General features: G+C 42.2%; 1 protein-coding gene across 1 annotated transcript in view; it reads right to left on the bottom strand.

Moving 5' to 3' along the window:
• Positions 1–381: 381 nt before the first annotated feature.
• Positions 382–14,589, bottom strand: part of ryr2a (ryanodine receptor 2a (cardiac)) — a 190,202-nt gene continuing 175,994 nt past the window's right edge. Inside the window, exons 108-116 of the mRNA XM_073490144.1 lie at positions 8,501–8,634; positions 7,749–7,809; positions 6,823–6,969; positions 6,413–6,547; positions 3,560–3,716; positions 2,417–2,481; positions 2,001–2,101; positions 1,353–1,404; positions 382–477 (exon numbers count right to left, since the gene is read on the bottom strand). Coding sequence (XP_073346245.1) covers positions 382–477; positions 1,353–1,404; positions 2,001–2,101; positions 2,417–2,481; positions 3,560–3,716; positions 6,413–6,547; positions 6,823–6,969; positions 7,749–7,809; positions 8,501–8,634 — 948 coding nt within the window. The remainder of the gene's footprint in view (positions 478–1,352; positions 1,405–2,000; positions 2,102–2,416; positions 2,482–3,559; positions 3,717–6,412; positions 6,548–6,822; positions 6,970–7,748; positions 7,810–8,500; positions 8,635–14,589) is intronic.

The following is a 14,589-nucleotide window of genomic DNA, read 5'->3' on the forward strand; positions in this document are numbered from 1 at the left end:
ATCATCTGAGCCAAAAACCTTGACGTGCCAGCAGTCACATATTTTACAGCATATAATCTGATATTTTCTATGTACAAAGTCTTAGATGCATTCCAAACAAAGTGTGCTGGAAATTGGGGCAGAGCTGGCGAGTTGACTGTCTGGATGAGGAAGAGCTGGGAGGAAGGCTTAGGGTGGGGCCTGTAGTGGAGGCTGGACATGAAGTTCCTCCTGGACAGGAAAGTGTAGCCAAGTGTAGATCCTGTCATTTGGTGGAACAGGCACTCCTTACAACAATAACGGTAAGAAAAGTTTGAAGGATAAGCAGAGGGAGGATGGCTGCAGAGGTGCCTTGAACAGATTACAGTATGAAATGGAAGAGTCTGTTGCTCCAAGAAGAGATCAGTTGAGCTGATCCTCGTACTGTTTCCGGAAACAGTCACCAGCAGGGAAAAACTCCCAGCAACGCTCCTGGTACATCTTCCATACGTAAGACTCCTTTAAGACAAACAGATGGGAGGAGGTAGGAAGGACTTACATTCCATATGACATAATTGTAGCATATTTGACTCTACTACATTGTGTACTAAGCTTGTGTAGTAAGCTTCCAACACTGAGCCACTAAAGGCCTCAGTATGCCTCAAACAAACTATGTTGTACAACCACGTCTGAGGGCAAAAGTGTTTCAACATATTCTGATTGGCAGGATGAGAAGCCTGCCATCATACATGAGAGGATGAGAGGAATCATGCAAATAGGGATAAGAGCCCATTCAGACAGAATCAGGCACTGCGGTGAAAATACCAGTCCTCCCATTCACCTGAATGAGGGCAGTGTGTTTAGGCTGCGGCAGTGAGGACTGCAGGGGATGTAGGAAAAAACACAGCCAGCTGTGGCAAAAAGTGGAAACAGCAACAAGCTGGTTGTTTACTATTACTTTTAAATCTGTTGATGTGGACAAACAATCACAAGGAGGACCCGCATGCTAATAGCAGAGCAAAATAACAGCTTCTCCTTTGTTGTTTAATAGCGGTTGGCCTCCACCTTCTGTATTGTCAGGAGAGGAAGTTCACAACATTACATCACATACATGGGCCATGGAATGACCCCCCCCAACATACACACACAGACACACACACACACACACACACACACACACACACACACACACACACACACACAATTCCAACCTGAAAACGGTTTCAGTAGCTATTAGAAAATCCAACACACCCTTTGTTTGAAGCATACTGAGGCTTTAACAACACCAGTAGACAACAGCAAGGATCATACTGATGGAAACTGAAGCTGAACACAATACAGTATCCCACAAGTGTCTACTTATATTTTCTACAAAGGGAAATGAGCTGGTTTACCTGGCCTGTGTGCTCTGTTTCATCCTTGTTAATGAGATACATCACAAAGAATCTGAAACACACATACACACACTTTTTAGAAAAACATATCCACTGTACATTCACATGCCCACACCAACAGAGGCAAATCGTAAACTACAGAAAAACTAGATCTGAAAGCATTACAATTCTTTTTATTTATTTTACCTTGAATCCTGTTTCTTTAATTGGCAAAGTGAATATGTGACAAATTCTCACTGATGTCTTTGTTTGGGAGGTCTTCTTGATTGCCTCTGACTGATTACAGCCAGACCTGTTCCGAGATACAGTCTCAGTTTCCTCAATTCTACTAGGTTTGTCTCAAATGAAGGTTTATGACACCTCCAAAATCATACAGCTGAGAAATGTTTCCACCAACTTTTTAGACATTATCTGTACAAAGTATTCTTGCAACACTCCAACATAAAAAGCACTATACCAAAAGCTTGTAGAGTCTTCCATTCAGGTGTACTGCATTAGGAAGACTATGAAGTAATGGTGAAATTGCTCCCCTGTACCTAGCTCATAATTTTGAAGAATCCATGTCATTATTATAAAAACACTGGTTGGCACCATGTTAGAGGTACAGGTACGCACATACAATCACACACAAGCTCCACATGTACTCACAGGTAGTTGGCTAGGTTGTGCTCCTGTAGCGTGTGCGTTTCAAAGCCATGTGGCACTGTGTCAAAGTAGTCATTGCCTATTCCACAGATAAAACATTTGGTCTGGAGGATAGAAACATTAGAGAGTTAAGTGATTGTCATTACACAAGACATTTACCTGCAGGTCTTTACCTGTGAGCCCTATTGGCTGTTAAATTGCAGCCTGCATCTGGATGTCATGCAAATATATTAACTTCTAAATGCTCTAATGGGAATGTCACAAGTAATTTGGTGATTTGGCTCTATTGGGTGCGTAAACAAAATCTACTATTGCATACAGTATTTTCATACATTTTTACATTATTCCCGTAATTCATGTGCCGTATAATACTACATTGTTGTTTTGATTGTGCGTGTGTGTGTCTCTGTTTTTTTCACCTCCATGTCTTCTTTCACTTGTTCCTGCTGGTCCCTCAACTCTCCAAAAGCATCGATGATCAACCCTAGAATGTTCAGAGACAACAGATGGTGTAGGGGTTAAAAAACCTGACCCACTTTGGTAGATGCTTTTGTTATACAAGTCAACATGGGTTAGATATATAACTGGACCACAACCACCTTAAAAACCACAAGTCTTTTGTTTTATATAACGAACCTCTAATAGTACTCCATCTATATAAGTCTGTTTTGCTATTCAAGAGTGTGCCTTACACCCTGGTAATCTAAAAGCAGACAACCTGCCACTTTATTTTATGAGCAGCAGCTATTTGCACAATAGTTACTATTTTAGATGAATTTTGCTCTTTTTCTAGTTACGACTTCCGAATCAGATGTTTCCCATTAATAAAACTGCTTCACAACTACAGCAGTCAACATGCCTTTCCACTTCAGCCAATCAGGGTTCAAATATCTTGGAGTTAATATTACTTGCTCTCACATCACTCTTTTTTCTGCAAAATTCACTCCCCAACTTTCGGATCCATGGAGGCCCCACCTGGCATCCACAGGACTCCAAGGATCTGCCACCAACGCCCTGGAGCCAGACATGAAAGGACACCCCCAGAGGTGTGTCCCTGCCTCAACAGGTCAGAGCCAAGTCCCATCCTCAGTGTGGCCTCCATGGATGACTGCATGGCTTCGTGATTTTGAGAAAACTGGTACAAAATCTTTCTTTCCTGCTCATATGTAATTTATTCTATGAGGTGAATATTACTGCAAAAAGAAGACAAATTCATAAGCAAATGAGACCATTTTTAAAAAGGGAGCAACGCTTTATGTCTTTTAGCTTTCAACATCAAAGCTCTCTCAAACTCGACTCAAGTCTCAGATGTCAGACCTTCCTGACATAAGGACACCACACACAGAAGCCCATTCGATTTGTTCTTCCCACCAACACATACCCATGATCTTGACTATTAGGACATTGCTTCACGATATGGATCTGACCCAGATTATGATGTTGGCAGTACAGGGCAAGTCTCAGCTCTACAGATCCTTTTGATAATTACAACAAACCAGTGTGCACGTGTGTGTACGTGTGTGCGTGCGTGCGTATGCGGGTGCCTGTTTTGTATCTCTCACCCTGGATGATGGCCAGAAGGATTACAATGACAAAGAAGAAGAAGGTGATGTCAAAGATGATGCGATAGATCTCATACTCGTCACCCGCTGGGTCTTCAATCTGGTCACCAATCCCTCCACCTGCTCTCACACCTACATACATGTGGAACATGTAGCACTGGGAGACAGGGCAAGAGACACATAAAGAGGGGGAGAGAGTGAAAGACAGACAAGAAATTTAATGTGCTGGATTTTAAATCCACACCAATTGTGATATTTGCAACTCACACTGACTGAAATGACCAAGTGTCCAGGCTGAATATTTTTATCAAATAATATTGAGATTATTTTCAATACATTTTCAGGTCAATTCAGATACATTTTTAATATGTTGCTTGGAACTTATCACCTACTTACCATGACATTTTTTCAGATCTGTAAAATTAAATGTTACCAAATATTGAAATAAAATGTGCAAAAGTTTTTATTTATTACAAATACAACTGTTTATAGAACTCACTGATAATTATGTATTTAGTTTCAGTAAAAAGAGTTAAAAATCAGGCAAATAGGATCTATTTGCTCTTTTTCAGTGCAGACAGCCTTCTTACAAGTAATAGCTTGGAGAATTATGTCAAAAGGCCTAAAATAAATCACACCTGAATTTACCTGAACCAAAGTGCAATAAATAGACATAAAAGTTTTATTGTGTCAGATTTGAGTCATATGGTCTATGGCCAAGTATGCATCATTATTAAAGTTGAAAATGTGTCTGTGTGTGTTTCCACAAAGGAGCTTTTGCAGTATGGCCATCAGAAATGGAGCAACAAAGTACAAAAAAGATAACCCCTTTAAAATCCAGTTCAAAGAATGCAAATGATTCATTGTAAGTAAGTAAGTGACAAAGTCCTGAAAAGTTTAACTGATGTACAGTGTATATATTAAGGGAACAATATGCAGAGAACTGAGCAAAAGGAAATGGGGGAAGAAGATGGGAAAACCCTAGTACAGAGAGAAAAAGATAAAGGCTAAGAGAGGAAAAAGTGAACAGAAAAGGAGAGATCAGTTCAGATCCTCTCATCCTTCTGTCAGTGTTATTTTAAGGGATGTATTCACATAAAGGGAGGAGAGGAAAGAGCAAAAACCTCCCTGGGGCAGTGGCCCTTCATCAGTCTATCCCTCCATCCCACTAAGCCCCTGTCACCCTCCTGAAGAGCAGGCAGAGTTGCCACCCGGCCCCTTAATAGGAAACAGAAGAGCTCTATGGAATGCTATGGGTGGCTGACTATAGGGGATTAAAGTGTGTGTGTCCTGAAATTTCCGGGTGACAGAAGGCCCCCCCCCCCCCCCCATCCCCTGACAACACACATCATAGAGCCCTTATATAGTATTTCTTTCAGATGACTTAGGAGGAGGGAACAGCCTCATCACAGCTGTAATTCATTCTGTTTTTACCTGTTTCCTCCCCTCCATCACTGACAAGATTTTCCTTTATACTTGACTACACAGTTAAACTTCCCACCTGATTACACTAACCTGCATTACAACCTTTGTGTAAATGTAAAGGATTACACCAACATTGTTATAAATGCATATTAATCCTACCATCACTTTGCCAAGGCCTGTGTCATGAAGTGAGATGAGTGTGTATGAGATATCTTTGGCTTAACCTCTGTATCACAAAGCAAGTTCGCTTTTAACTAAGATAAATCATAACGGTAGCTTATGCTGCATACTGTAGCTAACCGGCTCTGGCCTCATGAAACTACCAACCCACTATAAAGGACCATCAATTATAGGCTCCATAAATCCAGATATTGTACCCAAAGAGAGCCTTAAGTTGAACTTCCATCATGATAAACATCCCAGGTTCCTAGATATTACTAATCTTTCTTAATGTCATGCGAAATGTTGCTATTCTTAAAATCTACCAGATGCCAAGAGGAGAAACTAACAAAAAAAAGACTGTGTAATCCTACAGCAGCTCAGCTGGACCTCAGACAGAGCCTGAGGGTGAACACTGTCAGACTGAAGCTTTGACCCATGACTTTCTGTCCATAAATGGTGCTGTTTCCTCTTTACTGACTGCTTTCAATGAGACAGGCGTTACTGATATTATCATCCAGAATAGTCATGAGCCACTGCCCAGAGCAATGAGAGTGAGTAGCATCAAGTTAATCCATGGTCTTAAAGAAGTACTTCACCACTGGAAAGATGGCCCTTGCATAACACGGGGCTGTCTTTGCAGTAGAAAGACAAATATTTTTGAAAGTGGTGCTACATGAGCAGAGAAAACAGAGAAAAAAGGCCTATGGTATATGAAAACCTACAACAACCAGAATGCACTGCGCTGCAATGGACCAATAAACACTCCTGCTGATGGGTGACGTACTGCAAGTTGGGTGGTGCTTGGTTTTGACTCAGAGTCTGGTGGTGATACAAGCTGTTAGAAAATCAGCAAAGTTTCCATCAACCTTTTTATAACACTCCATGCACACATTGTGCATATGACTACAAGAAAGTATATACTTTAACAAAAGAAGTGCAGATTTTAGCTTCAAATTATTTCCTTGAAAAGTCACCAGAACTCTCATCTTCCATCAAGCTTTTGGTCCACATCATAGTGTTTTATCTACAACACTTTGGCTGTCACTACTGCTGTCTACACATCTATTCATCTATCAGAACTTTCACCCTAGTCCAATTACATATTGCGTCTTTAACCTCATTTTCTCAATCTGTTACATCAGGTAAGGTCTGTAAAATCCTGCTTTATGTCATTATACCCATGTTAACTGTATTTGCCATTTTATTAAAGCACAACAAGTCTGACTGCAGTACAGCACCTAAAAGCAAAACACTTGTCATACTCACTGTCAACATGTCATCACACTTCATGTCTGGCAGTTCTCCATCTTCACCCTTGTTGTAGAACTTCCTGAAGAAGTTGAAGGCCACTACTGTGTAGAGGTACACCACCACTGCTAACAAGCCAACTGTTAACACCAGCTGGGAGACAGGAGAAAAGACGAGGCTGATCAAGAGTCTGGATAGACAGAAAACATCACCAACACAACATCCATAACTAGTTGAAAACTAACAGTCAGCATTTTTGTGTACTGAAAGTGAAATGGTCTGTACACTCCTACACTCACTGAAAAGTTGTGTATAATGGTTGACCTTTCTATCAGGACATTAAGAATTTACAGTAGTTGCAGGTAGGTATTTGAGTTCAGGTGTTGAAATATGAGTGCAGTTGTATTTATGTTTATGCAGCTTTTTACCTGTTTGCCATTGTGTGTGACTGAGGACAAAATGGTACGCAGTGTCTTGAAGCCCATGGCGATGTCAAGCAGATGGGCAGCAAAGAAGAAGTTGTTATAGTGACCCAGGATGGACATGGTCATATACCAGGCCAGATACAGGAAGGACTACAGGGACAGAGAGATAGAGAGGTCAGACAATGTAGTGACTATTACAGATGATTGCAATTTGCAACCTGACTGCTAAATGCCACTCAATCCATCACACTCGACCAAAATGTCTCATAAATCACAGTGAGACCATAAAAGAAAAAGTAAGCCCTGCATTGTTAAGACTGAATTAAAATGATGCTATATTATGTGTTTCTTTAAATATGTTTTTTTAAAATAAGAATTTCCAGGATGTTCTTTGTGTAAGTTCAAAAAGATGTGCTGTTTGCACTGTCCATACACAGGTAATGAATATATAATTGCCAATATTATTTCATATTCTATATCTGCTAGAAACCACATCAGTAACAGCTGAAACCTTATTCAATATGTCAGTGTAAGGCAACTGAAGTTGAGTTTGAAGAATATGTGTTTAAAATGTGATGTACTGATAGTGTGGTTAGTGTAAATCAGAAATCATTATCAATAAATCATGTCTGCAATATTTTATGATCATCCACAAACAGTAGAATTTTTAAAAATAATAATTTATACAATGGTAGGAGACCAAACCCAACATACATTTATGTATTCGTAGTAATACCATTTTTTGATTAATAAATAATTTGATTTTCATGCATGAAAACCATGGCATTGCTGTGGTCGTGATCATGATAATATTTAAATTCTGAAATAAATAATGTATTTTTGGAAACACTTATTTGTGAAATGGAAGTTAATCTACATGGTGGAGCCAGACGTGGCTGGTGAAGGATTGAGTGCTTCTATGTACTTACATTGTCTGTGAATACAACCCCCAGCTTCCAGATCTGGTACTTGACATCAATGGAGTTCAGCCTGAGAACAGAGAGAGAAGAGGATGATCATGGAGGATGATGTCTAAAAACATATGACTGGGGGACTTTCTGTGCTGGGTTGAGCCTCAAGCAGACCTTACTTTCAGGGTAATTACAAGTCCTGCGAGTAAAACCTGATACCATCAACACCAGACCAGCCTGGCATTATTCAAAAGTATCAAAAGAAAGGTCAATCTGTTCTCAGGTTAGAGCTGCTATTCTGCCTCTTCATATTGTAACAGGTGGTTGTGCTGATTTGGAAGAAGAATCTGTCCAGTGAATGATTTTACAATTCAAAAGATATCTGAAATGAGTACAGGTTTTTTTGTTTTTTACTGCCCTTTGTACTGTAAATTTTGTTTAATGCCATCAATGACACAAGTGAGTTACTGGTTATGAGCAGTGTTGGCCAAGTTACTTCCAAAATGTAATGTACTACATATTACTACTTACCTTGATTAGAAAGTAATAAGTTACTTTACAATATTCCTGTCTGTAGTGCGCACCTTGCTCAGAAAATCAGTCAAAGTTGTACATTTGAATTCTCATCCTATGTTTTTATACATGAATAAAAGCAGTCCTTAGATTACATTGGTTGTTAAATGTATGCAAATGCATTTTTGCCATGACAAAATAAAAATAAATATTCGTCTCCACACACACACACACATTCACTCATAGAGAGTACTCACACAGCAGCCAGTGACCCGTCTCTCCTGGGTTTTCTCTTTTTGTGAGCATCACTGAAGTCCAGAGCAGCCTTATCCATTCCCAGCAGCTCACTGATGCGGTCATGACCGTAGAACTCTCCATATTTATCCATCACCTGAGGAACAGAACAAACACTTTCCAGTGGAACAACATCTCAAACAGATTATCAAAAACTGTACTTTTTGAATTAAACTTAACCTATGCAGGGACAGATGCCAAGGTGTCATGCTCCGTCCCATTAGTGAAACACTTTGATACAGGGAGCTGCCCAGTATAAACACTGTCCTCAACTTTCACATGCCAGCACATCCACTGTGTTTTATTAGAGCCACCAGGAGCTACAGTCCCAGGTAACAGGAGGGTAAACCAGAATTATCTTTACTGGAACCCAAATAAATCCCAGGAGAAATATGGCCACTGAGTCAATACATCCACTTGTTAAGAGCAACAACTCTCATCTTCCTGTGATGGAATGAGTGGAACATATACTACTTTGTCACAAAAAACGATCATGAAGTTTGGTTCAATAATTCATTTATTATAGGTCTTCTGAAAATGTGTCAAAAATATACAAACAGTAACTTGAACGATCATAGAAAGTTGTGTGAATCAAATGTTCTTTGTTGCATGGCCTCTTAACTTCTTTAAGAGATAAGATTGTCTTTATTTATCCCACAACAGGGAAATTCACATGTTACAACAGCTAGAGGTGCAACAGTACAAGTAAGAATAAGAAAAATATGCATAGAAATATTAAATAGAAAATAAATCGAAAAACACAAGATATTTACAAAAAACAATAAGATATTTACAAAAGAAAACAAGTGGGTGGAAAGTGACTGTTCAGGTAGTGCTTGAGTTAAACAGTCTGATGGCTGTGGGGATGAATGATCTGCGGTAGCGCTCCTTTTTACACAGTGGGTGTAAGAGTCTGCTGCTGAAAGAGCTGCTCAAGGCTTCCACAGTCTGGTGCAGGGGGTGAGAGGTGTTGTCCATGATTGACGTCAGCTTGGCTAACATCCTCCTCTCATCCACCACCTCTATGGACTCCAGCGGACAGTCCAGGACAGAGCTGGCCCTCCTAACCAGTTTGTTCAGTCTCTTCCTGTCCCTGTCCGTGCTGCTAGCTCCCCAGCAGACCACTGCATAAAGGAGCGCTGATGCCACCACAGTGTCATAAAATGTTCAAAATAATGTCCTCTGCACCCCAAAAGACCTCAGTCTCCTCAGCAGATGGAGGCGACTTTGGCCCTTCTTGTACAGGGCATCCATGTTGTCAGTCCAGTCCAGTTTATTGTTAAGGTGAACCAGCGCCTACACTCCCTACACGCAGAACACGCGCTGTGTGTAGGGCCCCACGATCCATGGGGGGCCCCATTTTGCGCAAGGTGACGCATTCTCTGCAAATGCGCAAAGTTTGCGCATCGCTGCCATGAGGCGCGTATAGAGCACCAAGTCAGCCCGAGGCAGGAGAGAAAAAAAAAAGAGACGAGTAATCTGACACCGCACGCGTTGCCGCAATGATTGACAGCACGCAGTATCTGACCAACCTGGATGCAGGTGGTGAGATGGCCTCCAAACGGCAATATGAATCGGGAGCAGGCAAAAGAAAGACAAAGTCAAAACAAGAGGAGGTTCGTGCTTCACTTGAAGGTGGGTATGTTGTTGAAATAAAAAAGAAAACTCTGTGGCATAAACACCCCAGCTGCTAGCCTGCTAATCATGAGACAGAAGAGAGGATAATTCTGTCTAGATGTGGACTGGAGATTAAATTTTCCAGTGGCCCTGATATCATTTATTGAATGTCTTGTTAACTGCTCTGTTGAAAAAGGAGTGGTTAAGTTGGTGGTCGTATGTTGACTCAAGTTTATAGCCTATCAATCTATGCTATCAATAGAAGTTTTGGGCTATTTTTATGGAGGTAAAATGTCGCCATCTCTTGGTGAATTTAATTCATAACAGTCATATAAGATTAGATAAGAGAAGATAAATTAAGATAATCCTTTATTTGACCCACAATGGAGAAATTTAAAGAGTTGCAGCAGCAAACAGCAGTGTAGGAATATAGAACCTAAGTACAAAATGTAAAAATAAGTGTATAAAAATATTTAAATATAGAAATATCATCATTGTGATATGGAACTGTATCCAAATCTATGGATTGCCCTCCGCATTGCAGTAACTCTCCCTGTTACAGTTGCCTCTGCTGAGCGAAGCTTTTCAAAACTGAAGCTCATCAAAACATACCTCCGCTCATCAATGGTGCAAGAAAGCTTGAGTAGCCTGGCTATCATAAACATCAACTCAGAAGTGGCACAGCAGCTGTCATATGATGACCTCATTGATGACTTTGCATCCAGAAAAAAATAAAATTCTGCTTAGGGCCCCGATTTGGCCAGGGGTGGCCCTGAGGTGAACACCCAGGTATTTGTATTTTGCCACCATCTCTATGTCCAAACCCCGGATGTTCACTGGTGTGATATGTGGTGTCTTCCTCTGGAAGTTGATCACCATCTCCTTTGTTTTACTGGTGTTTATATGCAGGTGGTTGCATTCACACCAGTTAACAAAGTCATTGATGACCCCCCTATATTCCTGTTCATTTCCCTCAGACACACATCCAACAATGGCTGTATCATCGGAGAACTTTTGGAGGTGACAGTTCATGGTGTTGTGCGTGAAGTCTGATGTGTAGAGGGTGAAAAGGAAGAGAGAGAGCACCATACCCTGAGGGGCCCCCGTACTGCATAGAACCACGTCTGAGACACAGTCCTTGAGTCTCACATACTGTGGTCTGTTGGTGAGAAAGTCTGTAGTCCATGCAGCCAGGTGTTGGTCAACTCCCGCCCCTTCCAGTTTCCCCCTCAGAAGTGCCGGCTATATTGTGTTAAAAGCACTGGAGAAGTCAAAAAACATGACCCTCACAGTGCGTCCAGTGTTCTCCAGGGTTGTAATTGTTCTGTGCAGTAGGTAGATGACTGCATCATTCACCCCAATTCCGGGACGGTAAGCAAACTGAAGGGGGTCCAGTGTCGTGCTCACCAGGGGACGGATGTGCCTGAGAATAATTCTCTTCATGGTCTTCATCAGGTGAGAAGAACTGGCACCACACAGGAAGTCTTCCACAGGACAGGGACTCTCTCCAGAGTCAGGCTCAGGTTGAAGATGTGCGTGACCAACCCACAGAGCTGGTCTGCACAGTTCTTTAACACTCTGGAGCTGATGCCATCAGGGCCTGTGGCTTTTCTCGCCTTGATCTTTCTTAATCTTGATTATGATTGATAACAGCTGATGACTTTTCTGGGCCCATTTTGATAGGGCTTGTTTGATACACCCATTAGACTCAGCCACAAACACTACAATGGGAAAGTCTAAGGAGCACAGCATTGATCTGAAAGAGCACATTATTGATTTGAACAGGAAGTCACTTTGAGCCGTTTCAAAGCAGTTACAGGTCCCAAGGTCCCAAGATCAACTGTGCAAACAATTGTTTGGAAGTATAAAGTCCATGGCACAGTTGTGTCACTGCCACGATCAGGAAGAAAACACAAACTATCACCTGCTGCTGAGAGAAAATTGGTCAGGATGGTCAAGAGTCAACCAAAAACCACCAAAAAGCAAGTCTGCAATGAATTAGAAGATGGTGGAAGACAGGTATCAGTGTCAAGTGTGTTTTGCATCAACATGGGGCTGCCGTGCGAGAAAGAAGCCTTTGCTCTAGAAGCGGTGCCTTAAAGCTTGACTGAAGTTCGCTGCTGATCACATGGACAAAGAAAAAACCTTCTGGAGGAAAACTCTGTGGTCAGATGAAAAAAAAATTGAGTTCTTTGGCCACAATGAGCAGCAATATGTTTGGAAGAGAGAAGGTGAGGCGTTTAACCCCAAGAACACTATACCTACTGTCAAGCATGGTACTGGCAGTATTATGCTGTGGTGCTGTTTTGCTGCCAGAGGATCTGCTGCTCTAAAGAAAGTAAATGGAATAATGAAGAAGGAGGATTATCTCCAAATTCTTCAGGAAAACCTAAAATCATCAGCCAGAATATTGGGTCTTGGGTGCAGTCGTGTGTTCCAACAGGACAATGATCCCAAACACACATCAAAAGTGGTAAAGGAATGGCCTAATCAGGCTAGAATTGAGGTTTTGGAATGGTCTTCCCAAAGTCCTGACTTGAACCCCATCAAGAACATGTGGACTGTGCTGAAGAAACAAGCCCGTGCCAAGAAGCCAACAAATTTAGTTGAACACCGATTCTGTCAAGAGGAGTGGTTAAAAAATTCAGCTAGTCAGATGACTACCAGAAGCTTGTGGATGGCTATCAAAAGTGCGTATTTGAGGTGAAAATGGCCAAGAGACATTTATCCATTCAAATTAGAATTACTGTATGTATATATTGGAGCCATTGTATGTGGTCATATTTTTAGAAGGCTAATAATAAATTCATTTTTTAACCAAACTTTATGAATGTTTTTTGTGATGAAGTAGTATGTGTTCCACTCATCCCATCACAAAAAGAATAGAGCTGTAGAAATCATTGGAACTCAAGATTGCCATGATATACATGTTCTTTACCCTGAAGCACTGTGCTGACCAGTTGTCTCCAGTGTTCACAGACATTTTTAACATCTCACTGGAGACATGCCACGTACCAGCCTGCTTCAAGACCTCCACCATCATCCCTGTCCCCAAAAAAACAAAGATCACAGGACTAAATGACTATAGACCAGTCGCGCTGACCTCTGTGGTGATGAAGTCCTTTGAGCGCCTTGTTTTGACCCACTTCAAAACCATCACAGACCCACTCCTAGACCCCCTGCAGTTTGACTACAGAGCCAACAGATCTGTATACGATGCAGCAAACATGGCCCTCCACTTCATCCTGGACACCTGGACTCAGCAGGAACCTATGCCAGGATCCTGTTTGTGGATTTTAGCTCTGCTTTCAACACCATCAACCCAGCTCTGCTGCAGGAAAAGCTCTCCAACTGCATGTACCAGACTCCACCAGCAGGTGGATCACTAACTTCCTGTCTGTCAGTATGTGAAGCTGGGGAAACACGTCTCTGACTCCCAGACCATCAGCACCAGCTCCCCTCAAGGCTGCGTCTCCCCCCCCCATCTACCCTGTACACAAACAGCTGTACCTCCAGTCACCAGGCGGTCAAGCTCCTAAAGTTTGCGGACGACACCACCCTCATTGGGCTCAGCTCTGGTGGTGATGAGTCCGCCTACAGGCGGGAGATTGACCACCTGGTGTCCTGGTGCGGACAAAACAGCTTGGAGCTAAAAGCTCTAAAGACAGTGGAGATCGTTGTGGACTTTAGGAGAAACCCAGCGCCACCCGCCCCCATCACCCTGTGTGGCTCCCCTGTGGACTCTGTGGAGTCCTTCCACTTGCTCGGCATCATCATCACCCAGGACCTCAAGTGGGAGCTGAACACCAGCGCCCTCCTCAAGAAGGCACAGCAGAAGATTTACTTCCTGCGACAGCTGAAAAAGTTTAACCTGCCAAAGCCAATGATGGTGCTCTTCTACACCTCCATCATTGAGTCCATCCTCACCTCCTCCATCACCATCTGGTACGCTGCTGCCTCTGCCAAGGACAAGAGCAGACTGCAGCGTATCATTCGCTCCGCTGAGAGGGTGATTGGCTGCTGTCTGCCATCCCTCCATGACCTGCATGCATCCAGGGCCCTGGGGCGGGCAGGTAGGATTGTGGCCGACCCCTCCCACCCTGGATATAAGCTCTTTGAACCACTCCCCTCCGGCAGAAGGCTGTGGTCCATCAGGACCAAAACCTCAAGGCACAAACTCAGTTTCTTCCCGACTGCAGTTGGCCTCACAAACAATGCCCGGGTCCCCCACTGACACTGACACTGAAAAAAAATGACTTCTACCTCTTACACCATATAGTCACGTTGCACTAATGAGAGACATGTGTCTACATATCTCGCTCACTTTGTTGTCACTTATGGTTCTGTCTGTCTCGCCTGTCTCTATTTGTTGTCTATTTATTGTTTTTTGTTTATTGTTTACTGTATGGCACACGCACCTTCGAGACCAAAACAA

The sequence above is a fragment of the Pagrus major genome, chromosome 20 (assembly GCF_040436345.1).
Source record: "Pagrus major chromosome 20, Pma_NU_1.0".
NCBI classification, from domain to species: Eukaryota; Metazoa; Chordata; class Actinopteri; order Spariformes; family Sparidae; genus Pagrus; species Pagrus major.